We start from the raw sequence: 27,867 nt of genomic DNA on the forward strand, positions 1-27,867 counted from the left end.
TCCTTCCCACCCTTCCCACCCAAGGCACGGGAAGCACAAGCGCCGTCCCTCACCTCCCGCGAGACGACTGCAATCTCTCCTTCTGCCATCCTGGTCTCCCTGATGACGTCATATAAGGAACCTCCGTCCATGTATTCCATCACCAGCCAGAGTTCCTCGTGCACCAGGAAGCTGAAAGGAGGAAACAACAGCCTGGAGATGAATGCACGCTCCTGCGTGACCTGCTGGATTCTTGTTTCCGTCTCTCTCTCCAAGGAAGACAGGAGGAAGGGAGTAGTCATTCACTAGGCTCTATAGGGCTTGAACTCTGTGCGGTCTAAAAGACTGCTTGCTGTCCCCAGCAATGCAAGAGAGCAAGGGATACGAGTGTCTCCAGTGATTGGTTAGCGCTTAAGAACCTTGTGGAAAAGGAAATCAAAGGCCAAAGCAAGCAAGAAAACATGGAGGGAGCACTTGGAAGGAGGAACTTTGAGGCTGTTGGCTCAGTAAAACTGAGTCAAGCTGGGCCGTTGGCCCAGTCCTGGTCTTTGAGGGCACACTTCAAACTAGGGTTGGCAGGAAAGATTAATGCAGCTCCAACACAATCTGCTCCCAAGATACCCTAGGTCAGCCCAGAAACAGGAATTAACAGCTCCACTCTCTGCCAGCAACCAAAGGAGTCACTGAAGCTCTGGCTTGCTGGAGGTGAGAGAGCGCTCATGGCAGAGGAGCAGAACCGCTCACCTGTCTATATAGTTCACCACGTTGCTGTTCTTATGGTCCCGCATGACCTGGATTTCCTTCACGCACAGCTCCTTGCTGCTCTCTTGCAGGAGACTAATTTTCTTTATGGCCACCTAAAATGACATAGAAAGCCATGAACAAAGGAGTCTGGCACAGGATCACAAAGGGACCTTGGGGGCTTGATCATGACTCCAGCAGCCCGCTGCACAACAACAAAGCAAACTCTTACAGACATGACGGATAAAATGGCACCCTAGAAACTTCCTGACCTTTAGCCCCTCTAAGACATGCAATCCTACAAATCCTAGGGAAAAAATGCCCTGGTGATGACCACGTCATAAAGGACATCTCCCTGCCCTTTTGATACCGAAATAATGAGAAAAAGGACTAATGTAGATATAGTAGTAGTCATGCTAAGGCTTAGAAAACTGCAGTTTTCGGACAGGCCCTGAAAACCTACCTTGTGAAACAATAGTGAAAAGAATTAGTAGAGCATATAGAACATTTAGAACTGTGAAAACAATAATCAAAGAATTTAGTAAGGCATATAGGACATCTAGAAACTTTCAAGATAAGGCTAAAGTATAATAATAATAATTAAAGGATTCTGGTGATGGGCAAATATACAAGGGGGATTAAGGGGGGTAGCCTATAGTTCTAAGTAGACAAGCATGCAGAATTTATAACTTTTAGGAATGATACCTGCAAGATTTATGTATCTGTATTGTTTTGAAGAATGTGTATTTCTGCACGTAGACCACTTTATAAAAAAGTATAAAAACCTAATGGAAAAAGGGAGCTATGAGATCCTGACTTTGGACGCTAGTCCGCAGGTTCCCTGGGCCCTGAATAAAGCACCGCATAAACTGACTCTGTTAGTTTGTGTTCTGTTTGGGGCATCGGGCAACAGTTTTCCTGGCGACCCAGATGGGACTCCGGAGGTGGCTGGGGCGGTTCGTGGGCTGATCCACTCCACGCCGGCACCAGGTGATTTCTGGGGAGAACATCAACCCGTGCCCGACCCCGCGCCTGACGGACGACCTGGAGGTAAGCCCGAAGGTGCTTTATTCTTTTATTGAGGGGAAGGGGGGCCTGCCGATTAAGTCGGAACGGCGATTCCGCACGGGGGTCACAGACGTCTTTAAGGTTGTGGAAAAGCCTAGGCGCTGACCGTCAGACGCGGCAGTGACTGCGCAGGTTCAGCACTTGCCACTCGCGGCGACGAGAAAGGCAAGATTGGTGGATTGGTGGAAAAGGGTGTGAGTGTTGTGTGTGGTGTGCAGTGTGGCAAGGTTTGTGGAAAGGGTGTGAGTGTTGGTGTGGTGTGCAGTGTGGCAAGGTTTGTGGAAAGGGTGTGAGTGTTGTGTGTGGTGTGCAGTGTGGTAAGGTTTGTAGAAAGGGTGTGAGTGTTGTGTGGTGTATATTGTAAAAAAAAAAAAAAAAAAAAAAAAGGGTGAAATGATGTCTTTAAAAACGTTTAGAACTATGGCAAGTTCTGGGATAGAAATCCCGGACGATTCGCCTTTGGGCTGTTTATTACAACATTGGAATGTGGGGAATTTTGGTCAAGAACTAAGTAAAAGGAAATTGATTGATTTCTGTAATTATGTATGGCCTTTATATGAACCCGATGGTATGCAATGGCCTAGGAACGGTACACTGAATCCTGACATTATTACACCTCTGATGCATTTTCTGCAAAGTAATGAAAAATGGGATGAAATACCGTATCTAGACCTCTTTTATTATTTGAAAGATAAACCGGAGTGGCAAAAGGAGTGTGGGATCATGGTTTTGGAAACATTAAAGCAGAATTGTGATGGATGTAAGGGTTGGCAGAAAGAGAAGGAATGCTCGGTTAGGTTTTCGGAACCTGAGGAGGATGTTTCTTTGCTGATAGCCCCTAGTGCCCCTCCGGTGGAGGAACGTGGAGAAAGTATGCCAGAGGTAGAAAGGGGGGATCGGGAAGCAAAAATAGAAACCACTGATATACCTCGGACCCCCTTATGTGAAAGAACTCGGAGAGGGCGGTGGGAGGTGGAAAGGAAGAAAAAGGAAGAAGGTGCTCATTTAATGGTTCCGCTCCGTGAAGCTGTCGGGCCGCAGGGGGAACGGGTCATAGTGAAAGTTCCCTTCTCTCCGAATGATTTACTAATTTGGAAACAATCAGCGGGGGCGTATCGGGAGGATCCTGAACGAACTGCGCGGGTGGTAAAAATGGTAATTAAGACTCAGAACCCAGATTGGAATGATTTACAAGTTTTGTTAGACACAATAATGGATTCTACTGAAAAGGAAATGGTGTTTAAAGCTATGACAGAGAAAGCACGAGAAATGATTAGGTTGCGGCTTGTGGATGGTACAGTAAATGATTTGGTACCTAGGGAAGATCCGGAGTGGGATCCCAACTTGACGGGCGGGTCTCGGAGACTTAAAGCTTATCAGGATTTGTTAACAGAAGGAATACGGAATGGAATACCAAAAACTTTGAATTGGTCTAAGTTGTATTCGGTCAGGCAGGAAAAGAATGAGTCTCCGTCAACCTTTTTAGAGCGGCTTAAGGAGACAGCTCGTAGATACACTAATTTAGAAGTTGAAGGGGAATCGGGAAAATTACAGCTAGCATTAATTTTTATGGGGCAGTCTCAAGAAGATATTAGAAAGAAATTACAAAAACTGGAGGGAAAGGATACTCAGAATTTAGATAAACTGTTGGAAGTTGCGTGGAAGGTATATAATAATAGGGAAAAAAAACGGCCAGGAAACAGCAGGCTACTATGTTGGCAGTGTTACAGCAAGCGGCTGGAAATAATATGAGAGGGGGGAGTCGTGGACGTGGACGAGGAGAAGGAAGGGGAATAGCAAAGGGGGAAATGCCAATGGGTGCGGGAGGACTTATGGGTCAATTTAATATGGGAAGAGGGAGAATACAGCTAGGGATAGATCAATGTGCTCTATGTAAAAATAGAGGACATTGGAAAAATGAGTGTCCTCTCAACCAAGGCATGGGTTTTGGGGGAGGAATTATAGCCAGCGGAAATGGAAATCAGGGATTGATGAATAATACAGGTGCTTTCCCGGGAAATCCCCAAGGTGTCGCCCAAGCCCTCATGATGGGGAATTACCAAAATCAGAGCTGACTAGACCAGGATTTAAAGGTAATAATGGAAGTAAATGGGGAACCATTAGAATTTAGAGTAGATACGGGGGCATCATATTCAGCTGTTAACACTAAGCTAGGACCTTTGAGTGATTCTACTATCCAAGTGGTGGGGGTTACGGGACAAGTTGAGGAACGAACATTTTTGCGGCCATTAGATATAAAATTTGGGGGGAAAGAATTTGATCATCAATTTTTATATATGCCAAATAGCCCAGAATCGCTATTCGGGAGGGATCTATTGTCAATGTTAGAGGCAAAGATAATATTTGAAAAAGGTAGAGTAAGATTGGAATTTCCTGAGGAGAATATTGCTAAGTTGTTTGTAGTAAAAGAAGTTGAAGCAGCAGAAATACCACAAAAAATAAAACAAGCTGTAGTACCATGGGTATGGAAAACAGGAGTACCTGGAAAATCAAAAGCAGCACAACCGGTTGTAATAGAACTAAAGGAAGGAGCCTCCCCAGTAAGGGTAAGACAATATCCTTTGAAATTGGAAGCACGAATAGGAATAGCACCCATGATTAAACAATTTCTTAGCTTGGGAATTTTACAGGAATGTGAGTCAAAATTCAATACTCCGATATTCCCAGTCAGAAAGCCAAATGGTAAGTATAGATTAGTTCAAGATTTAAAAGCAATTAATAACATCACTAAAGATATACACCCAGTAGTAGCTAATCCGTATACATTGTTGACAGCTGTGTCAAAAAAGTTTAAGTGGTTCACAGTAATTAATTTGAAAAATGCATTTTTCTGTATCCCCTTGGCACTTGAAAGTAGGAAATACTTTGCCTTTGAGTGGGAGAACCCAGACACGGGACGCAAGAAGCAGCTCACCTGGACGCGTCTACCACAAGGATTCAAAAACTCACCAACTATTTTTAAAAATCAATTGGCTCGAGAGTTAGAAGAATGGAAGACGACTCAGGTAAAAGAATCACCTTTCTTATATGTTCTCCTACAATATGTTGATGACATCTTTATAGCCTCCACAGAAAAGAATGTTTGCCTCAGACTCACTATTGAATTACTTAATATGCTGGGACAAGCTGGATACCGAGTATCGAAAGAAAAAGCTCAGCTGCAGAATTTCTTAGGAGCAGCAGCCAGGAAGAAGAAGGCGAATTGACACATAACTGCGTAGAAATCATTAAACAGGTGTATGCCAGCCGGAAAGACCTGAAAGACGAGCCTTTGGAGAATCCGGAATGGGAACTGTTTACAGATGGATCCAGCTTTGTGGAAAACGGAACCAGGTATGCGGGATATGCAGTAGTGACTTTGACACAAATAATAGAAGCTCAAGCTTTAACCCCGGGAACTTCAGCCCAGAAAGCCGAGATACATGCTCTGGTAAGAGCCTTAGAATTGAGTCAAGGGAAAAAAGTAAACATTTGGACTGATTCAAAATACGCCTTTGAAGTAATACATGTACATGGAGCACTATAAAAAGAAAGAGGACTGTTGAATTCTCAAGGATCAGAAATTAAGCACAAAGAACAAATATTAGCACTATTGGAAGCAGTGCATAAACCTCAGGCAGTGGCAGTAATGCATGTAAAAGGACATCAAAAGGAAGAGGGAAAAGCGTTCCAAGGAAACCAGTTGGCTGACAGAGTTGCCAAACAGGTTGCCCGAGAGGTATGGACACAATTAGCTTTATTGCCAGTGCGAATTAACCCTGCAACTTCTTTTCTTGAGCAGAAACCATGGTATACACATGAAGATGAGAAGCTTGCTCAATTTCTCCAGGCCCAGAAGAATGAAAAAGGATGGTATGTCACAGCTGTAGGTCAGGTTCTACTGCCGACAAAAGTAATGAAAACAATTTTAGAAATCGAACATAACAAGTGCCATTGGGGAGCAGACGCATTGGTACAATTTTTAAAACATGAGGTAATTTCCAACCAGATGTTAACAATGGCAAAACGGATTAACGCCACGTGTCCTGTCTGTATTAAAAATAACCCAGTGACACGAAGGCAAGTACAACTAGGAAAGTTACAAGTAGGGCCGCAACCAGGAGACTATTGGCAAATAGATTTCTCAGAGCTACCAAAAGCACAAGGGTACCGTTATTTACTGGTGTATGTGTGTACTTTTTCAGGGTGGCCGGAAGCTTTCCCGTGCAGGACTAACCAGGCAAAGGAAGTAATTAAAACCTTACTACGAGAAATCATTCCTAGATTTGGGATCCCATTAGAAATGTCCTCAGATAGGGGACCTCACTTTGTAGCTGGAGTAGTCCAAGAGGTAGCCAGAGTATTAGGGATAGCCTGGGATCTCCATACGCCCTGGAGACCACAATCTAGTGGCCAGGTAGAACGAATGAATCAGACATTAAAAGGGCAGATTAAGAAAATTTGTCAGGAAGCAAAGATACAGTGGCCCCAGGCACTACCTCTAGCCTTGCTAAGAATCAAGATTAAACCCAGAGAAAAGATAGGAGTAAGTCCGTACGAAATTTTGTATGGCAAGCCATATCATGCTGCAACTTACAAAGGGGACCCTCACTTAGTAGGAGATCAAGTATTGTTAAGTTACATTTTGTCTTTAAATAAAGTCCTTACAGCGCTGTGGGGAGCATTGCAGTGGAACCGGCCTCTGCCCTTGGAAAATCCTGTCCATGACATCCAGCCAGGAGATCAAGTATATGTAAAGAACTGGAATACAGAACCCTTAAAAGAAGTATGGGGCGGTCCTCACCAAGTAATCATGACTACCTACACGGCAGTGAAAGTCCAAGAGATCGACAACTGGATTCACTACACTCGAATCAAGAAGGTCCCGTCAAGATGGGAAGTACAGCCTCTGTCTGCAACAAAGCTGGTGTTCAGGGCAAGGACTTAGTTCTTTTAACATTAGTCTGTATAATGCAGGTGGGAGAAGCATTTGTTAAAATTACAGTTCCGGAGCCAGATGTAATGGTGCCAGAAGGTGCGGGAATAAATTTAACCTGTTTGTTTTCTGACAACCAGAGAGCTGGATTAAAAGAAGTAAAGGTAGCCTGGAGACAAATCACCACAGACGAAGTATTTACAGAAGGAATCGTGACATTTTGGGATATGGAACAGCAAAGAAGTAACACCACATTGACAATATCTCATATGCAAGCTGATCAGGTAGGACAATTCTCATGCATTGTGTGGATTAGAGAAAACTTTAATTATGGGGACATAAATGTAGGTATTTTAAAGGAAAATAAAACCCGAAGGGGGTACTCGGTGCAGGTAATACCAGTCAGTGCACGAGTAAATGTGTGGAATAGATTGAGAGATACAAGCCTGGCACTACAGAGAAACCAGGAACAACAAAATTTAGTAGTAGGGTTAATTCGAAATTTTGGACAAATACAAAACGTATCAAAAATAACGGCATGTTTACCTCTGCCACAAGCTGCAGGGGAACCAATCCCTTGGGGAGTGATTCCAGTAGGAAATTTACCCCTAATAAAAAGAGGTAAGAATGAAAGTTGTAAATTAAAATTACGAAATAAAATCGAAATTGAAGTAAAATGGGAAAAGGTTAAAGAAACATTAAGAATATTAACCTATAAGGATTGTCTAATTAGCCATGGAAGGTTAGGACAAATTAGGGATTGAGGAATTCAATTAGTGACAGGGGGAAAAGTAAAACCTGAAGATGCTAAGTGGGAATGTTTTCTACCACATTGGCAAAAGAAAAGAATACCTAAAAATGAAAGCTATTATGAAATTATATGCCAGAACTCATCCCGGCAGGAATCCTCGTGGGACAGTTAAAAAACGGTATGGGGCCCCAGCATATTAGAACATTATAGTTACATTGGACAAGTTAATTGGTGTGTCCAATGGACGGGAAGCAGAAATGCCACTCACACAGAAGTATCTCAAACCAGCACATCTACAAAAACTTTGAGCTGTAAGGATACAACTATCAGGAGTCCAGGAAATTTAGTATGGATTATGGGACATGAACAATGGACAACACATTTGCCATTAGACGGGCCTGTAACACAAATTACCTTAGGGGTTCCCACATTATGTCCTTTTTAGAAACAGTCTAAATTAACGAAGAAAGAGATGCAGTCACGAGCAAAGAAAGAAACAAATAAAGTAGCAGAAGAACTAGGACAGGGAAATGAAGATGAATGGCATGAACCCTCATCAGGAGTTAAATTTGGGTGGGTATTGGAATCCTTGTTTGCACCAATTTCTACATATAGAAACCGGGAGATGCTGTACAAATTGCTAAGACATACTGAGAAGCTAGCTACAGTTACAAAGAAAGGATTTAAGAATCTAAATTTACAATTGCAGGCAACAACAAAAATGACAATCCAAAATAGAATGGCATTAAATTTGCTTTTATTAAAAGAACATAGAGTCTGTGAATACCTCCAAGGAAAGGTTGATCATTGCTGCATACATATCCCAAATGTCACAGAAGAAGTAGAAAAAGACATAAGTCAATTGGAACAAATTGAAACAAAAGTGCATGAAGTCCAGGAAGAAGCTGAACATAACTGGGTAGGAGCACTGTTTAGCTCCCTAGGAATCCAAGTCTCTGGTTGGATATCATCAATTGTACAATATGTAATAATGATTGTATTAATTATTGTAGTATGCATGATTATGTATAGATGTCTTTTAGGAATGATTGCCAAAGAGGGAACTAATACTCGACGTGTCATGAAAGCACTGACCCGGAAAGAAGTAATCCTGCCAACTCGAAAAGAAGACTCACCGTTCTACATAGAAACCACAACTTGAAGAATTGAGCATCCTTGCAGAAAATCTGAAGAATGCTCAAAAGGGGGGAGTTGATACCGAAATAATGAGAAAAAGGACTAATGTAGATATAGTAGTAGTCATGCTAAGGCTTAGAAAACTGCAGTTTTCGGACAGGCCCTGAAAACCTACCTTGTGAAACAATAGTGAAAAGAATTAGTAGAGCATATAGAACATTTAGAACTGTGAAAACAATAATCAAAGAATTTAGTAAGGCATATAGGACATCTAGAAACTTTCAAGATAAGGCTAAAGTATAATAATAATAATTAAAGGATTCTGGTGATGGGCAAATATACAAGGGGGATTAAGGGGGGTAGCCTATAGTTCTAAGTAGACAAGCATGCAGAATTTATAACTTTTAGGAATGATACCTGCAAGATTTATGTATCTGTATTGTTTTGAAGAATGTGTATTTCTGCACGTAGACCACTTTATAAAAAAGTATAAAAACCTAATGGAAAAAGGGAGCTATGAGATCCTGACTTTAGACGCTAGTCCGCAGGTTCCCTGGGCCCTGAATAAAGCACCGCATAAACTGACTCTGTTAGTTTGTGTTCTGTTTGGGGCATCGGGCAACACTTTGTCACTTTAGCAACTTTCATTTTGCTCCACTGAAACACTTTTCTGCACACCACTGACATTTGCAATTCCTGCCTGACTGTAAAAAGAAATAAGCCAGGCCTGGATGCTCTGGCAATACATGGCGGGCTCGGGTTAGGGCTTAGGCCCCTGAGAGGCTCCTTGCAGACCTCTCTCTCTAAGCACACATGCCAAGGGCAGCACTACAGCAGGCTAAGGAACTTCCAGCACAATTCCCATGGATTTCCTAAGAGCCACAAATGAGAACTCGAGAACCCTAAACTGCAGCCCCAAAGAGCAGGGACATTCTCTAAGACACAGCCTTGGTGCTAAGACCCACCTAGTATGTCCTTCTCTACAAAACACCCCTTGGCCTCTTGGCATCCTTGCAGCAGCTGACAAGGACAAACTCTGTCCCCACTCTATTTGGCAGGCAGACTCTGCTCTGCACTTCCTTTGCCTCTGCAGCAAAGCTCTAGCGGCGAGCCAAAGCTCAGGCACAGCTCGCAGCAGAGGGGAGGGCACTGGAGAGCTGCTGCAGCTGCAGCACTGCCTGACGCTTACCTCTTCTCCTGTGGCAGTCTCCACTGCCGTGCACACGGTGCCGAAACCCCTAGAAACAGAACAGCAGAGAAAGGAGAAGGCCTTTAGTCCCTGCAGGTGCCAGACACTGCACTCCAACAGGAAACAAAGTCCTGGGACAAGGAGCAAATGCACCACCACAGATTGTGCTCTGCCTCTTTTTCCCCTTTCTCCTTCTGGAGCTGTGCGCGTGGGGGATCTTTGCAGACACTCACATGCCCGTTGGGCATGCTCACACCTCTCCTTGGAGTCTATCTGCCCAACTCAGGCAGCAGCACACAGGCCTTCTGAGAAGCCTGAAGGCATGGAAGCGCCAGCAGAGGAAAGCTTCCAGAAACAGATCCTTTCTCCAGCTGACAAGGTCTCCACGGGTGCACACACAGACGGAGAAGCACTCAAAGCAGAGGATCCTCAGACAGCTGCGTTCTGGGTGCAGAGCCATGGGCAGCTGCTTCTCTTTGGCACACCAGACACAGGAGGGACTCCACTTTTCAGGTGACTTCTTGGACATTTGGCTCCTCGCAGAGGAAATGTTGCAAAACAATCCCATTTCCAGTCAGCAGAGCTGGCTTCCAAAAGGGAAGAGCTGGGTGGATTCCTTGCAGGAAAGGCCTAAAGCTCACAAGGATGCACCAGGGGTCTGCCATCAGGCAGATGTTTCCTTTACTTCTAGAGTGCATTACCATTGGGCTTTCCCCTGAAGCTTTGACTTTTTCCAGCTCAGCTGCAAACAAGAGCTGCTTCTTTCATTTCTGCTTTTGGCTTCTACACTAGCTGCTGCTCATCCCAACCGCTGGGACTTGTTTTCAGCAAAATGCTGCAAAGAACTATTACTGAGAGCTCTTCCCGGACAGTCCTGAGATGCTACCTTGACTTTGCAGGCAATGAAGGTTTTCCTCCTTTCATTTCCACTTATTCAGTATTCTTTTGGGACACACAGAAATTATTTCTGCTCAGGAAAGCAGCAGACAGGGTCCAAAAGCTTGAGGGACAGGAGATCTGACAGGTGCTGCTCTTTGCTGCAGAAAAGACATTGCCACCATCCAGGTGTCTTTGCCATGCCTTTGGAGCACAGCTCTCAATGCTGACCAGTACTCAGAGACGGCAGCATCTCAACGCAGTGTCTGAACAGCTTTGGAGCTTGCCTGACATCACTCTGGGGAGATGTGACACCAGCAAAGTACACAGCCCCTCCCTGTGGAGAAGGACCTGTGGCTGCACTCACCCTTTGCCAATGCTTTCCAGGTCTGTGTATTTAGCCTCTGCATCTCCTTGGCTCACCAGCATCCCTGTAGAAATGCAAAGGAATGATGCTCACTTCAAAAGAGAGATCGCACCGTGCAGCACATCTGAAAGGCGGCCCCACTCTCACTGAGCCCATTCAACTCACTCAGCTGAGAAGCAACAACACCATTACTGCACCACCACCAGCGCCAGAACAGCAGCAGCAAGACCAGCAGCTCTGCAGCAAACATGGCCTGCGCAAAGCTACAAGTCTGAACTAAAATCGAAGCACATGGGGAAACAGTAGGGGAGACAGGGACCAGAAAACTGCAGCCTAGATTGCGGTCTAGAAAAACAAAACCTTTCTGTTCTCGGCAATGAACATTCTGTGGCATTCCATCATAGCTTTAATCCTTGCAAACAGCAAAGGCACCTTGGCTTCTGGAAGCAATCTTTACCAACAGCTGCCCTTTCCAGAACCAGAAGATTAGTGCCAAGTGCTTCCAGCAGAGGCGCGATCTCCAGCTGACAGCAGGACTTTGCCTGAGCACGGCCTTTCTGGCTTTCCAGAGCAGCAGCTGCTGTCAGAAGCTCCTGCAATGGCCGTAGCAAGGAGGCCCCAGCCCTGAGGCCCGGCCCAGCTCTGAAGATGGCCTCGGCCGTGGCCCACAGGAGCTGGGCCCCGCAGCAGCTCCCCGAGCCCCGCGCATTCACAGGGTCACAGCCTCCTGCTCAGCCAGAAACAAGCTCTGCTTTGCCTTTTGCACCGAGGCAGGCTCAGGCAAAGGCAAAGCAGGCCAGGCTGCCCTCTGAGGCAGGAGCAACAGCCCGCTGCTCCTTCAGCACCTCCAAGCACAACAGCAGCTCCTGTGTGGAGGCCACAGCACCGACACTCAGCTGAGCAGCAGCACCAGGTGGGACAGCTCGTGCTGACACACGCACACACAAGGCCCCGCTCCAGCAGACAGGGATCACAAAGGACATACTCAGCATGGCCAGCCACTCGTCCTCTGTCCTCTCTGGCAGATGCTCTGTGCTGCCAGAGGAACTGCTTGTGCTCCAGGTACACGAGCTGCTCGTGCTTGAGCTCCCAGCTTGGCCACTGGAGGCCTCTTCAGAGCCTGCAGCTGCAGCTGGTGCAGGTGGCACGAGAGACGCGCTGGAGCTCTGGGACAAGAAATGAATTTGGGTCAGAAAGGTGCCCGGCACAGATGCCCCGCCAGTCCCATTTCACATGCAAGCCCTTAGGAAGATGCTGCCGGCCACATCCAGGGCTCTTGACCTCTCGGCTTTTGCTGCCCCTACTCCAACTGCCGGCTCAAAATCCAAAGGCTGCTTCCGCATATGCACAAAATGACACCACAGACACTGCTAAGCAAAGCAGACACTTACTGATGCTGGCTGCTGAGGCCGTGGGCTGACAGCAGGGGCAGCTTCCTTGGCAGCATCCTCCTCTTCAGCCTCTTCCTCGGCTACAGAGGCAGCCAGAGCAGGTGCTGGCGCTGCCCTTGCGCTCTGTGGGCAGACAGCAGCATGAGGGACAGGAAAGAACCTGTCCTTCAGAGCCGCACGTGTATTCAGCTACAGGCCCCGCTGCATCTCAGCTCTCCCTTTAGCTACCCACAGCTGCTCCATGGACAGGGCCAGGTCCCTCCAGGGGACAGTGTCTCCTGTGAACTGCGTGTTTGTGCAGCTCCCCTCACATGGGGTTGGGAGGCTGCACAGCCACTGGGCACAAAGGGCCTCACTTGTACCCCGGGAGCATCCAAAGACACCCCTGTGCTACCTCCTGTCTCTTGCTGAGGCAAATTCACAGCCCCTGTCAGAGCAGCGGGAAGTTGATGCCCAAACGCCCAAGTTGCACACCCCTTTTCCAGGCCTCGCTGCCCTGGAGAAGCACTCTGCAAGTGCTGGCAAGATTCCAGCCCTCAGCATCTTCAGCCACGCATGGCAGGTGCTGTCTGATGAGACGCTTCCAGCTCTGCTTTGCTGCAGCCACAGGGCTACCCACAGCTGCCACTTACTGATGCTGCGTGCTCAGGCCCCGCAGTGGCAGCAGTTGCCGCTTGGTGGGCATCTTGCTCCCCTTTGGCCTCTTCTTCCTGAGCACATGCCGCCACAGGAGGCTGGGTGCTTGGTTTTGGGCTCTGCAGACAGACAGCAATGTCAGGGACAGGCAACCTTCATTATATTCAGCTGTAGAGCCACATGTGCTAAGGAGAAACCATCTGCATTCTAAGTTGGTCAGCCTCAAGTAAAATGGGCCACTCAGAGCAGACTGCACTCTCTTGGATAGGAGAAATTCCATCATGGCTCCTAGTACTGAGCAAGCCCACTTTCCTCTGCTGAAAAAGCTCTGAAGTGGAACTGGAGGAAACAGCCAGAGATCCTGTGCATGTTGCTGCTGCTGCCGCTGCTGCTGCTGCAAAGAGCCTGGAGTGTACTTTCATTCATCCAAGCAGGCTGGCACTGGGCTGCAGCACGCCCAGCTCACGCCTTGCTCCACAACTGTCCAACGCTACCAAGGCCAAAGGCTCCTTTGCCACTCACCCAAGGAGCGGATTCTCTCCAGGCGCGGGCGATGTGACCTGCAACACACAAGGCAAAAAGAAGCGGATGCTGTGAGAAAAATGCCAGCACTGGGCAGGCCCACCAAAAAGCCCGCCCAAAGACAGAGCGTTCTGATTTCACTACTTCCCTCCAACAGCAACCCTTGTGTCACACAGCCAGCAAGACAAGAGCACAAAGTACTGCCCTGTGTCTACCTTTTGTCCTCTTTGGCCACTCATCCCACAGAAACTTGAGACTGAGAAAGTCCAAGTGCTTCTGGAACAGTCACTGCTGCTGCCTCACCCCACCCAGCAGGAGCTATAGCTCCTCTCTTTCCTGGGCTTCAGTGTTCTGGAGAGATGGCAAGCATCAATTGCCACGAGCTTGCTGAAAGCGGTTCCTCAGAAGAGCTTCACCCAAACCCCCTTAGCCATGGTGGCAGTTCCTTTGTGGCGCAGCACAGGAACAGCTCCAGGGTCAGGAGCATCCAAGAGCTCTTCTGAAATGTTGATTTCAGAGGCCTTGTCCAACTTGTTCCCATGATTTCATCACACAGGGAAGGGCTCTTTTAGCGCACAGCAAGTGTCAAGTTGACAGACACATCCTGGGAGGAGGGCATGCAGACAAGAAGATGCTTCTCCCCAGGCCTGGAGAGCAGCACACAGTTTTTACAAGCCAAGCTCTCCCAGGTTTCCTGTCTTGAAACCTGTCTTGCTTGAGCCAGCAAAATCAGGAGATTCCAGACTCCGCTGCCACAGGCCATGCCATGGCATTGGCCAGCAGTAGCAAATGCAAATTGCAAATGCAGCCCACGCCCCGCTGCCTAGAGACACCCCCTGCTCAGCTGAGGCTGAGGGTGACAGCAGCTTTACCCAGCCAAAGGCCTCTTTGTGGCATTTTGGTTTCCACATGCCGCACCCAGCAAAAGCCTCTACTTACGTGCCAGCTGGGTGAAGAAGTAGCCGGAATAAGCCACGGAAAAAACCGTGCAAACTGCAGCAGCACACACTCTGTCCATGGCTGCAGCAGTGCTGCTCAAGCCTGCACCAGACAACACCTGTGGGCACAAACAAAACTGCTCAGAGTGCTGTCAGGGTGCAGCCTGCTGGCAGAGACCTCGTCGAGCAGCAGCTCCCGGCTGCAGTGAGCGCGCCAACGAGCCGCTGTGCACACTGAGGCCTCCCGAGCCTCGGCACAGCAACTTTGCCGTGACAGCGCCGGGATGCGGCCGCCGACATCACAATAGGAGCTCCGCGTCACAATGAGGAGGCTGGCTGGTGAGGTCATGTGCAGAAGCAGACCTTCTCTACAGCTAATGCCAAAAAATGCCTGCAAATTTCTCCTCTGCTGCAAAGAAACACCAAGGTCCTCCTCGTGCATTATGCTATTGCTCAAGGCATTTAAGAGTAACTCCAAAGACACACCGAGCCCCCATAGCCCTCACTTTGAAGGGACCATGATGTGAGCAAAGCAAAAAAGAGAAGAGGATCTTTGGCCACTCCTTCTCCTGTGGCAAAGTACAAGGCTTCTTCCAGCTTGGGCTCTAAAACGCAGCATCAAAGAAATCAGTGCTTCCATGAGAGCTGGGGGCAAAACCTCAGGAAGCACTTTGGTAGACCTTCTTCCTCACGTTTGCTGCAGAACAAGGTGGGACAGGGTTTGCAAAAAAGGCTAGCACCGATGAAGCCATGGAAAGCTAAGCCAGACATCCGCTGCAAACACATCATGCTGCTGTTGCACTGCTGTGGCATTTCCAAGGAGCCTTGCCCAACTGAGGTGCACCTCAGAGAGCTCCCCTGGACACACGTATGCATCAAAAGGAACTGCCTGCTGTGGACACGAGGCAAAGAAAGGAAAAGAAAATCCTAACACCTTGTGGGCCACTCACAAAATGCTAGTAGGAAGAAAGCAGTGGGCCCAAGCGGGCCGGTTCCAGAAAAACTGAAGTTGTGAGGCAGAGAGCAAATAGATCAGGTGCTGGACAGGCTCCAGGAAGGCAGGCTTAGGAAAACAGGCAACCAGCACCATTCCAAAATGTGCATGCTTCATTCTTCTTCCTCTTGCATGAAAACTGCTTTTCCCTCTATCTCTCATGTTGTGGTTTAAGGCCAGCCAGCAACCAAGCACCACACGCAGCCATTCTCACTCAATGCCCCACCAGCAGGCTGGACTGTTCAGAGAACTGAAAGTGTAAAAGCTGGAAAGCTCACAGGTGGAGAACAATGCAATTGCATAGGGAATGCTTAAGGCACGCACACAGGCAAAAAACCCAAAGAACTCCTGCACCATTTCCCATGGGCAGGCAGGTATCCTGCAACTCCAGGACAGCAGGGCCCCTCAAGCCTCACAGAGACTTGGGAAGACAAATGCCTTCACTCCAAATGTGGCCTCCCACCCCCTGTTGTGCCCAGCTTGAAATACTGAGCAGGATGTCCGAGGCTCTGGAGCAGCTCCTTGGCCCCTTTGGGTCACCTGCCCTGGCTGTGTCTCCTCCCAGCCTCCTGGCACGCAGCGTGACCCCAGGCCGCTCTGTCTGGGCGGCTCCTTCAGCTGTGGCGGGTGCCCAGCTGACACAGGCCGTGGCTCACGCACATCCAAAACTGCAGAGGTTTTCGCTCCCTACATGTTGGCTTTTTTCCCCGTGACAGAACTCATATTCCCATTGCATTGGGAACTTCAAGTTACGAGAGATGGGGCAACTGAGAAAATGTTTAAAGAATGGTGGATTGCCTTATGCCATCAGTCTCCTAGAAGGGTGTGACATTCTAGGTGTTGCATCCAATGCCGTAATATCAGAAGCCCTTTAATTCTTAGTAACAGTGCCTTCTGTTAGTTGTTTAGCTAATCACATACTCCCATGAAACTTCTTAGAATCTTTTCATGCCAATCATTAATTGCTTCCCTTTTTCTGGCTTTGCCACGAGGCATCCAAGTTCAACCAATTGTGTAACACTTCTCAAACTTCCATTGATACATCTTGAAACTTTTAACTACCCTTGGAACAGGTACTATTGCTAAACAATAAAATCTTTTCTTAACTTAGCCAACATATTGTCTTGCTGACAGAATACATATTTCTGTGTTGCATAAAACATGTTTCTACTTAAACTACAAACTTACAATTTTGTTTACAGTCTGCTTTCCTTTCACTTTCACTATTTGAATTTTCCAAGCCTTCTCCAAGGTCTCAGGGAAAACATTGTATCCATCTCTATCTCTGAGCCTGTATACACAAGGCCCTGAGAGCTGTGTGTGCTTGCAATTCCCACAGCAAAGAATGCCATCACCTTTGCCATGGGCAGGCAGGTGTTCTGCATCTCCAGGACAGCAGGGCCCCTCAAGCCTCACAGAGACTTGGGAAGACAAATGCCTTCACTCCAAATGTGCCCTCCTTTGTCCTTCCCTGTGCCAGCTTGAAATACTGAGCAGGATGTCCGAGGCTCTGGAGCAGCTCCTTGGCCCCTTTGGGTCACCTGCCCTGGCTGTGTCTCCTCCCAGCCTCCTGGCACGCAGCGTGACCCCAGGCCGCTCTGTCTGGGCGGCTCCTTCAGCTGTGGCGGGTGCCCAGCTGACACAGGCCGTGGCTCACGCACATCCAAAACTGCAGAGGTTTTCGCTCCCTCATGTTGGCCTTATTCCCCTTGGCAGGGCTCACGTCCCCAGTGGACACTCACGTGCACCTGAGCCTGTGGAGAAGCCTGGCTGCCTCCCCCTCTGCCCAGAGCAACACAGACACTCTTAACCTTTCCCTGGAGCTCCAACCCAACCACGGCCACAGCGGCGTCCCCAGCAGTGACACCACAGCTCTGCTGGGTTTTGTTCTCCTCTGCTCCTCTCTTCACAGCTAAAAGCCTCTATCTCCATAGGAGGTCATGTCCTGGAGACAATGAAGGAACAAGAGCTCTGCCCACTTCCAAACTCTGCCACAAACGGTGCCCATCCGGGAGTCATTCCGTGGTTAGAAACGCCTGACCATTAAGAAGCAAATTTAGAGCTTGTTCACAGGGTGAGAACAAATGGAAGCATCTGACACAGTGAAGGTTTTATAGTCTTTATTTTGACTAGCAATCCAAACAAATTCCAAACTAGAAACTACTGACTAGACTCTACAAACTAGGAACTACAAACTACAACAAAGAACAATGGCCTCTTCCAGGGCTAGAATCTGCTGTCAGCCATAAACTGCTGCACGGCCATGAGCAGAGGCGTCAGGCTGGAGGTCGGCTGGGCTGAGGTTACAAACGGGTGCTGCCCAAAGAGAAAAAGAAGACATGAGCATCTACTTTCCTTACAGGCCGAATCAGCCTTTCTCTGGCTACCAGAAAGAGGCAGAAACGAGGGCATGCTGTGCACCTCTGTCTCCAGGACCCTGCTACCACAGGCCACTGTGACTCACAGTCCCACAAAGGCATGAAACCACATGGCTTCAGCTTAAGGAGATTTGCTCTTGGTGACCTTGGAGGGCTCCTTCCAAGCCCATCCCAGGCCAGCATTCTCCTTGCTTTTCCTTTGAAAAGCCCCCAGACTGGAGATTCTCCGGAGCGGGGCCCATCTGACACCTTGGACTCGAGCCCAGGAGGAGCCCCTGGCAGCGGGCAGCTGGCGCAGCCTGCGGCCGCTCTGCCTTTTACCTGCAGAAGTTCCCGGGCAGACCAGCGCCTGTCCTCGTCTGTTTGCAGGCAGCAGCGCAGAAAGTCTCGCAGCCAAGCGGACTGCTGCCTGGGGTTCTGCAGCTTCGGGGTGCCCCCGGTGCTGATCAGCTGTCGAACCTGGAGCAGAAGGCAACGTCACACTGCACCTGTCTCCCCCGCACCCAAAACTGCTCACCCACACCCCACTGGGCAAGCTCCACTCTCCAGTGGCGCTTTCCTCCCTGCCTTTCCTAGCCCAAGCAACAGAACGCAAAGCCAGAGGCAAGCACAGCCAGCCCAATGTGCAAGAGCTCCTGCCTTGAGCCTTGATTTCCTTGCCTGATGGAATTAGGAGCAAGTCCACCAGCAAAAGCACCCTTTGCTTCTCTGACGGCTGACACCACCTCTACAGTCCATTTGGAAGAGGCACTTTGGTGCAACTCTACTATTCCCAAGGATTTGACCTAGAAATGCAGCTCGGTGCTGCTGGCTGCAACCTTAAGGCAAAGGTTCCATCAAGGCAAGGGCATCACCATTTTTTGGACTGTTCATAATGAAATGGCAGGGGAAAATACAGGGCAAGAAGCACAAGAGACTCTGCAGCCCAGAAGCCACGGTCTTCAGGCTTTACCAAGCTTCCCAGGCGGAAGAATGGGGGCAGATTTTGTTAGAGTGACAGGAGGGGGTGAGAGAAGTTGCAGCGCACCGTGCGGGAGCTTCTCATCAGGTAAGGAGGCGCTCCTTCCACCATCTCCATGCCCACGATGCCAAAGGACCAGATGTCCACTTTGGGGCCATAGGGCTTCCTGGTGAAAATCTCGGGCGCCATCCAGTAAGTAGTCCCGACAGCTGATCTCCGTTTGCTCTGCTCAGCCGTGAGCTGAGCAGCGAGTCCAAAATCAGCTGAGGAGAAAAAACCCACTCAGATCAAGCCAGCGGGAATTAGGAAAGCAAACAGAAGAATTCCCCCCTCTACCAATGTCCAAGAAGGCAGTGGGCAATCCACCTGCAAAAGGGGCCATGCTGGCATTCCTTAGGCCTGCAGCTGAGGAAATATGGGATTGGCACCTCAGCAAAAGCTCCCCGTTTCACACAGTGCCTTTTAGTCTCCTGAAGCTCGTGACTGAAAGTGCCTTGCTTGGCAAGGGACAGACACAAGCCAAAGCCCCTCCTGACACCTCCTTCCAGGCCAATCCGCCCTGCACCTTGTGCCTGTGCTCTGCCCTTGCAGCAGGGCAGCCTGCACTGCCTCAGGCGCCACTCTTGGGGAACTGGCAGTCACTCAAAGGCACCCCCAGCCCGCAGCCCACGACGGCTGAGCCTGGCCAGCAACACGCACCCAGCTTGACAGATCCGTCCAAGCTCAGGAGAATGTTGTGGCTTTTGACGTCTCGGTGGATGACGTTATTGGAGTGAAGGAAATCCAGGCCTTGCAGGCACTGAGGGAGGAAAAAGAAACATGAGCCTAGGAGTTCCGCATCTGATTGCATGCCACAAGCAGGGAAGCAGCACATCTGCAAGACTGACTTGCTGGGCAGTGGTGAGCCATGGCAGGAAAGGCTGCTGGTAAGAGCAAGAGTTTGCTGCTCCAACATGAGGGCAGCAGTGCCTTCCCAAGTGAGGGTGTATTTATTTTGGAAAGAGAAAGGGCAATTCTTTCATCTGACCAGTGCCCTGCAAACACAAACTGAAGGAGCACTGATGCCGTGGCTCTGCTCTCTCCAGCCAGACGACAGCGGACGCTTTTGCAAACGCCACTTTGGGTGCAAGGTCCTCTTTTGAGACTGAGCTCTGCGAGAGTGCTGCGGGTATCCCTTTGTCCTTGCCACTCAGTTGACACCAGCACGTTTGCTGTTACCGGGACGGAATGCAGTACACGCACAGGCTCCAGACAAGTGTTTAGAGTGGCAAACACAAAGAAACACACTAGAAGAAGGGCCTGCACCTTGGCAGGCACTTCAGATGCTCTTACTCCTGGCAGTCATAAGAGAAAGGCAGAAAGGAAGCTGGGAAGGTGAAATCAATCCTCTCCTTCCCACCCTTCCCACCCAAGGCACGGGAAGCACAAGCGCCGTCCCTCACCTCCCGCGAGACGACTGCAATCTCTCCTTCTGCCATCCTGGTCTCCCTGATGACGTCATATAAGGAACCTCCGTCCATGTATTCCATCACCAGCCAGAGTTCCTCGTGCACCAGGAAGCTGAAAGGAGGAAACAACAGCCTGGAGATGAATGCACGCTCCTGCGTGACCTGCTGGATTCTTGTTTCCGTCTCTCTCTCCAAGGAAGACAGGAGGAAGGGAATAGTCATTCACTAGGCTCTATAGGGCTTGAACTCTGTGCGGTCTAAAAGACTGCTTGCTGTCCCCAGCAATGCAAGAGAGCAAGGGATACGAGTGTCTCCAGTGATTGGTTAGCGCTTAAGAACCTTGTGGAAAAGGAAATCAAAGGCCAAAGCAAGCAAGAAAACATGGAGGGAGCACTTGGAAGGAGGAACTTTGAGGCTGTTGGCTCAGTAAAACTGAGTAAAGCTGGGCCGTTGGCCCAGTCCTGGTCTTTGAGGGCACACTTCAAACTAGGGTTGGCAGGAAAGATTAATGCAGCTCCAACACAATCTGCTCCCAAGATACCCTAGGTCAGCCCAGAAAGAGGAATTAACAGCTCCACTCTCTGCCAGCAACCAAAGGAGTCGCTGAAGCTCTGGCTTGCTGGAGGTGAGAGAGCGCTCATGGCAGAGGAGCAGAACCGCTCACCTGTCTATATAGTTCACCACGTTGCTGTTCTTATGGTCCCGCATGACCTGGATTTCCTTCACGCACAGCTCCTTGCTGCTCTCTTGCAGGAGACTAATTTTCTTTATGGCCACCTAAAATGACATAGAAAGCCATGAACCAAAGGAGTCTGGCACAGGATCACAAAGGGAACTTGGGGGCTTGATCATGACTCCAGCAGCCCGCTGCACAACAACAAAGCAAACTCTTACAGACATGACGGATAAAATGGCACCCTAGAAACTTCCTGACCTTTAGCCCCTCTAAGACATGCAATCCTACAAATCCTAGGGAAAAAATGCCCTGGTGATGACCACGTCATAAAGGACATCTCCCTGCCCTTTGTCACTTTAGCAACTTTCATTTTGCTCCACTGAAACACTTTTCTGCACACCACTGACATTTGCAATTCCTGCCTGACTGTAAAAAGAAATAGGCCAGGCCTGGATGCTCTGGCAATACATGGCGGGCTGGGGTTAGGGCTTAGGCCCCTGAGAGGCTCCTTGCAGACCTCTCTCTCTAAGCACACATGCCAAGGGCAGCACTACAGCAGGCTAAGGAACTTCCAGCACAATTCCCATGGATTTCCTAAGAGCCACAAATGAGAACTCGAGAACCCTAAACTGCAGCCCCAAAGAGCAGGGACATTCTCTAAGACACAGCCTTGGTGCTAAGACCCACCTAGTATGTCCTTCTCTACAAAACACCCCTTGGCCTCTTGGCATTGCTTGCAGCAGCTGACAAGGACAAACTCTGTCCCCACTCTATTTGGCAGGCAGACTCTGCTCTGCACTTCCTTTGCCTCTGCAGCAAAGCTCTAGCGGCGAGCCAAAGCTCAGGCACAGCTCGCAGCAGAGGGGAGGGCACTGGAGAGCTGCTGCAGCTGCAGCACTGCCTGACGCTTACCTCTTCTCCTGTGGCAGTCTCCACTGCCGTGCACACGGTGCCGAAACCCCTAGAAACAGAACAGCAGAGAAAGGAGAAGGCCTTTAGTCCCTGCAGGTGCCAGACACTGCACTCCAACAGGAAACAAAGTCCTGGGACAAGGAGCAAATGCACCACCACAGATTGTGCTCTGCCTCTTTTTCCCCTTTCTCCTTCTGGAGCTGTGCGCGTGGGGGATCTTTGCAGACACTCACATGCCCGTTGGGCATGCTCACACCTCTCCTTGGAGTCTATCTGCCCAACTCAGGCAGCAGCACACAGGCCTTCTGAGAAGCCTGAAGGCATGGAAGCGCCAGCAGAGGAAAGCTTCCAGAAACAGATCCTTTCTCCAGCTGACAAGGTCTCCACGGGTGCACACACAGACGGAGAAGCACTCAAAGCAGAGGATCCTCAGACAGCTGCGTTCTGGGTGCAGAGCCATGGGCAGCTGCTTCTCTTTGGCACACCAGACACAGGAGGGACTCCACTTTTCAGGTGACTTCTTGGACATTTGGCTCCTCGCAGAGGAAATGTTGCAAAACAATCCCATTTCCAGTCAGCAGAGCTGGCTTCCAAAAGGGAAGAGCTGGGTGGATTCCTTGCAGGAAAGGCCTAAAGCTCACAAGGATGCACCAGGGGTCTGCCATCAGGCAGATGTTTCCTTTACTTCTGGAGTGCATTACCATTGGGCTTTCCCCTGAAGCTTTGACTTTTTCCAGCTCAGCTGCAAACAAGAGCTGCTTCTTTCATTTCTGCTTTTGGCTTCTACACTAGCTGCTGCTCATCCCAACCGCTGGGACTTGTTTTCAGCAAAATGCTGCAAAGAACTATTACTGAGAGCTCTTCCCGGACAGTCCTGAGATGCTACCTTGACTTTGCAGGCAATGAAGGTTTTCCTCCTTTCATTTCCACTTATTCAGTATTCTTTTGGGACACACAGAAATTATTTCTGCTCAGGAAAGCAGCACACAGGGTCCAAAAGCTTGAGGGACAGGAGATCTGACAGGTGCTGCTCTTTGCTGCAGAAAAGACATTGCCACCATCCAGGTGTCTTTGCCATGCCTTTGGAGCACAGCTCTCAATGCTGACCAGTACTCAGAGACGGCAGCATCTCAACGCAGTGTCTGAACAGCTTTGGAGCTTGCCTGACATCACTCTGGGGAGATGTGACACCAGCAAAGTACACAGCCCCTCCCTGTGGAGAAGGACCTGTGGCTGCACTCACCCTTTGCCAATGCTTTCCAGGTCTGTGTATTTAGCCTCTGCATCTCCTTGGCTCACCAGCATCCCTGTAGAAATGCAAAGGAATGATGCTCACTTCAAAAGAGAGATCGCACCGTGCAGCACATCTGAAAGGCGGCCCCACTCTCACTGAGCCCATTCAACTCACTCAGCTGAGAAGCAACAACACCATTACTGCACCACCACCAGCGCCAGAACAGCAGCAGCAAGACCAGCAGCTCTGCAGCAAACATGGCCTGCGCAAAGCTACAAGTCTGAACTAAAATCGAAGCACATGGGGAAACAGTAGGGGAGACAGGGACCAGAAAACTGCAGCCTAGATTGCGGTCTAGAAAAACAAAACCTTTCTGTTCTCGGCAATGAACATTCTGTGGCATTCAACCAAAGCTTTAATCCTTGCAAACAGCAAAGGCACCTTGGCTTCTGGAAGCAATCTTTACCAACAGCTGCCCTTTCCAGAACCAGAAGATTAGTGCCAAGTGCTTCCAGCAGAGGCGCGATCTCCAGCTGACAGCAGGACTTTGCCTGAGCACGGCCTTTCTGGCTTTCCAGAGCAGCAGCTGCTGTCAGAAGCTCCTGCAATGGCCGTAGCAAGGAGGCCCCAGCCCTGAGGCCCGGCCCAGCTCTGAAGATGGCCTCGGCCGTGGCCCACAGGAGCTGGGCCCCGCAGCAGCTCCCCGAGCCCCGCGCATTCACAGGGTCACAGCCTCCTGCTCAGCCAGAAACAAGCTCTGCTTTGCCTTTTGCACCGAGGCAGGCTCAGGCAAAGGCAAAGCAGGCCAGGCTGCCCTCTGAGGCAGGAGCAACAGCCCGCTGCTCCTTCAGCACCTCCAAGCACAACAGCAGCTCCTGTGTGGAGGCCACAGCACCGACACTCAGCTGAGCAGCAGCACCAGGTGGGACAGCTCGTGCTGACACACGCACACACAAGGCCCCGCTCCAGCAGACAGGGATCACAAAGGACATACTCAGCATGGCCAGCCACTCGTCCTCTGTCCTCTCTGGCAGATGCTCTGTGCTGCCAGAGGAACTGCTTGTGCTCCAGGTACACGAGCTGCTCGTGCTTGAGCTCCCAGCTTGGCCACTGGAGGCCTCTTCAGAGCCTGCAGCTGCAGCTGGTGCAGGTGGCACGAGAGACGCGCTGGAGCTCTGGGACAAGAAATGAATTTGGGTCAGAAAGGTGCCCGGCACAGATGCCCCGCCAGTCCCATTTCACATGCAAGCCCTTAGGAAGATGCTGCCGGCCACATCCAGGGCTCTTGACCTCTCGGCTTTTGCTGCCCCTACTCCAACTGCCGGCTCAAAATCCAAAGGCTGCTTCCGCATATGCACAAAATGACACCACAGACACTGCTAAGCAAAGCAGACACTTACTGATGCTGGCTGCTGAGGCCGTGGGCTGACAGCAGGGGCAGCTTCCTTGGCAGCATCCTCCTCTTCAGCCTCTTCCTCGGCTACAGAGGCAGCCAGAGCAGGTGCTGGCGCTGCCCTTGCGCTCTGTGGGCAGACAGCAGCATGAGGGACAGGAAAGAACCTGTCCTTCAGAGCCGCACGTGTATTCAGCTACAGGCCCCGCTGCATCTCAGCTCTCCCTTTAGCTACCCACAGCTGCTCCATGGACAGGGCCAGGTCCCTCCAGGGGACAGTGTCTCCTGTGAACTGCGTGTTTGTGCAGCTCCCCTCACATGGGGTTGGGAGGCTGCACAGCCACTGGGCACAAAGGGCCTCACTTGTACCCCGGGAGCATCCAAAGACACCCCTGTGCTACCTCCTGTCTCTTGCTGAGGCAAATTCACAGCCCCTGTCAGAGCAGCGGGAAGTTGATGCCCAAACGCCCAAGTTGCACACCCCTTTTCCAGGCCTCGCTGCCCTGGAGAAGCACTCTGCAAGTGCTGGCAAGATTCCAGCCCTCAGCATCTTCAGCCACGCATGGCAGGTGCTGTCTGATGAGACGCTTCCAGCTCTGCTTTGCTGCAGCCACAGGGCTACCCACAGCTGCCACTTACTGATGCTGCGTGCTCAGGCCCCGCAGTGGCAGCAGTTGCCGCTTGGTGGGCATCTTGCTCCCCTTTGGCCTCTTCTTCCTGAGCACATGCCGCCACAGGAGGCTGGGTGCTTGGTTTTGGGCTCTGCAGACAGACAGCAATGTCAGGGACAGGCAACCTTCATTATATTCAGCTGTAGAGCCACATGTGCTAAGGAGAAACCATCTGCATTCTAAGTTGGTCAGCCTCAAGTAAAATGGGCCACTCAGAGCAGACTGCACTCTCTTGGATAGGAGAAATTCCATCATGGCTCCTAGTACTGAGCAAGCCCACTTTCCTCTGCTGAAAAAGCTCTGAAGTGGAACTGGAGGAAACAGCCAGAGATCCTGTGCATGTTGCTGCTGCTGCCGCTGCTGCTGCTGCAAAGAGCCTGGAGTGTACTTTCATTCATCCAAGCAGGCTGGCACTGGGCTGCAGCACGCCCAGCTCACGCCTTGCTCCACAACTGTCCAACGCTACCAAGGCCAAAGGCTCCTTTGCCACTCACCCAAGGAGCGGATTCTCTCCAGGCGCGGGCGATGTGACCTGCAACACACAAGGCAAAAAGAAGCGGATGCTGTGAGAAAAATGCCAGCACTGGGCAGGCCCACCAAAAAGCCCGCCCAAAGACAGAGCGTTCTGATTTCACTACTTCCCTCCAACAGCAACCCTTGTGTCACACAGCCAGCAAGACAAGAGCACAAAGTACTGCCCTGTGTCTACCTTTTGTCCTCTTTGGCCACTCATCCCACAGAAACTTGAGACTGAGAAAGTCCAAGTGCTTCTGGAACAGTCACTGCTGCTGCCTCACCCCACCCAGCAGGAGCTATAGCTCCTCTCTTTCCTGGGCTTCAGTGTTCTGGAGAGATGGCAAGCATCAATTGCCACGAGCTTGCTGAAAGCGGTTCCTCAGAAGAGCTTCACCCAAACCCCCTTAGCCATGGTGGCAGTTCCTTTGTGGCGCAGCACAGGAACAGCTCCAGGGTCAGGAGCATCCAAGAGCTCTTCTGAAATGTTGATTTCAGAGGCCTTGTCCAACTTGTTCCCATGATTTCATCACACAGGGAAGGGCTCTTTTAGCGCACAGCAAGTGTCAAGTTGACAGACACATCCTGGGAGGAGGGCATGCAGACAAGAAGATGCTTCTCCCCAGGCCTGGAGAGCAGCACACAGTTTTTACAAGCCAAGCTCTCCCAGCTTTCCTGTCTTGAAACCTGTCTTGCTTGAGCCAGCAAAATCAGGAGATTCCAGACTCCACTGCCACAGGCCATGCCATGGCATTGGCCAGCAGTAGCAAATGCAAATTGCAAATGCAGCCCACGCCCCGCTGCCTAGAGACACCCCCTGCTCAGCTGAGGCTGAGGGTGACAGCAGCTTTACCCAGCCAAAGGCCTCTTTGTGGCATTTTGGTTTCCACATGCCGCACCCAGCAAAAGCCTCTACTTACGTGCCAGCTGGGTGAAGAAGTAGCCGGAATAAGCCACGGAAAAAACCGTGCAAACTGCAGCAGCACACACTCTGTCCATGGCTGCAGCAGTGCTGCTCAAGCCTGCACCAGACAACACCTGTGGGCACAAACAAAACTGCTCAGAGTGCTGTCAGGGTGCAGCCTGCTGGCAGAGACCTCGTCGAGCAGCAGCTCCCGGCTGCAGTGAGCGCGCCAACGAGCCGCTGTGCACACTGAGGCCTCCCGAGCCTCGGCACAGCAACTTTGCCGTGACAGCGCCGGGATGCGGCCGCCGACATCACAATAGGAGCTCCGCGTCACAATGAGGAGGCTGGCTGGTGAGGTCATGTGCAGAAGCAGACCTTCTCTACAGCTAATGCCAAAAAATGCCTGCAAATTTCTCCTCTGTTGCAAATATACTCGAAGGTCCTCCTAGTCTCCAGTGTATTGCTCATGGCATCTAAGAATGACTCCAAAAACATACCAAGGCTCTATAGTCTACACTGAGAAGCTGAAGACTGACAAGGGACCATGATGTGAGGAAGCATAGTAGTGATCTTTGTCTACTAATGCTTCTTAGCAAAAACCACAACTCCTGTTCCAGCTGTTTCTTAGTTTTAGAAAGCAGCAAACATGGAGAAGCACTACTATTTAGATGTTTCTCCTTCTCTAATGGGATTAGGTCATGGATTTTTTTAGAGCTATTTTTTCAAATCAGATTCTATCATAGTTCTGATTCTTATTTAAGCAGAGAATTGACATCACCAGAAATGCATAGTGGATCATTCTGTCTTGCTCAGCGAGGCCTTGAGGCGCCAGCACCACCACCATTTCCCCACTCATTTTCATCATTCCATGGTATTTTTTAGCACATGGGTTTGAGATGGTTGGCATGTGTTGGCAGTGGCAGCTTTGACACACTGCCTAAACCATCAGGGGCAGGGTGGCGTGTGGGAATGTTTCTCTGCTCCAGCAATGTAACATAACCCAGAGCAGCAATTAACTGAGTCCAGCCAAGCCAAAAAGGAGCCCAGCAGTGTAGAAGGAATAGGCTACAAAGCAGCAGTACAAGTCACCACAGACATGCCGAGTGTGGCAGACTAATGGTAGTGGCAGTGCCAAACAGAGCTTTTCAGGGAGAGAGACACCCACCGCCATCACCACTGCCACCACCACTGCCACAGAGAGGGAGCAGGAAACTGCCACTGCAGGTCCAGACTGCCCCAGGCAGCACCA

The 27,867-nt window shown here is 50.0% G+C and overlaps 2 protein-coding genes across 5 annotated transcripts in view; both read right to left on the minus strand.

The window, feature by feature from the left end:
* The window catches only part of LOC306814620 (serine/threonine-protein kinase PAK 3-like), a 69,937-nt gene extending 54,978 nt beyond the window's left edge, over positions 1–14,959 (minus strand). For 2 of the 3 annotated variants that reach the window (XM_079330848.1, XM_079330847.1), the window contains exons 1-9: positions 14,533–14,959; positions 13,594–13,631; positions 13,068–13,190; positions 12,436–12,558; positions 12,030–12,210; positions 11,045–11,108; positions 9,802–9,850; positions 724–836; positions 54–171 (exon numbers count right to left, since the gene is read on the minus strand). In XM_079330848.1, the coding sequence (XP_079186974.1) occupies positions 54–171; positions 724–836; positions 9,802–9,850; positions 11,045–11,108; positions 12,030–12,210; positions 12,436–12,558; positions 13,068–13,190; positions 13,594–13,631; positions 14,533–14,611 (888 nt within the window). In that variant the 5' untranslated portion in view covers positions 14,612–14,959. The remainder of the gene's footprint in view (positions 1–53; positions 172–723; positions 837–9,801; positions 9,851–11,044; positions 11,109–12,029; positions 12,211–12,435; positions 12,559–13,067; positions 13,191–13,593; positions 13,632–14,532) is intronic. The other variant, XM_079330849.1, reaches the window with a different exon arrangement.
* A 2,671-nt stretch (positions 14,960–17,630) lies between these two features.
* On the minus strand, positions 17,631–27,040 carry LOC306814617 (serine/threonine-protein kinase PAK 3-like). Of its 2 annotated transcripts, XM_079330842.1 has the most exons (13): positions 26,632–27,040; positions 25,693–25,730; positions 25,167–25,289; positions 24,535–24,657; positions 24,129–24,309; positions 23,144–23,207; positions 21,901–21,949; positions 20,977–21,089; positions 20,307–20,424; positions 19,564–19,663; positions 18,931–19,127; positions 18,225–18,362; positions 17,631–17,841 (listed from the first exon to the last, which is right to left on the minus strand). In XM_079330842.1, the coding sequence occupies exons 1-13, from the start codon at positions 26,708–26,710 to the stop codon at positions 17,752–17,754; spliced, it is 1,413 nt and encodes a 470-aa protein (XP_079186968.1). In that variant the 5' UTR covers positions 26,711–27,040; the 3' UTR covers positions 17,631–17,751. The 2 variants fall into 2 exon arrangements, with proteins under 2 accessions (XP_079186968.1, XP_079186969.1); XM_079330843.1 differs by lacking the exon at positions 18,225–18,362.
* Between the last annotated feature and the right edge of the window lie 827 nt (positions 27,041–27,867).

This window comes from Erithacus rubecula (assembly GCF_903797595.1).
Source record: "Erithacus rubecula genome assembly, contig: SUPER_Z_unloc_1, whole genome shotgun sequence".
NCBI classification, from domain to species: Eukaryota; Metazoa; Chordata; class Aves; order Passeriformes; family Muscicapidae; genus Erithacus; species Erithacus rubecula.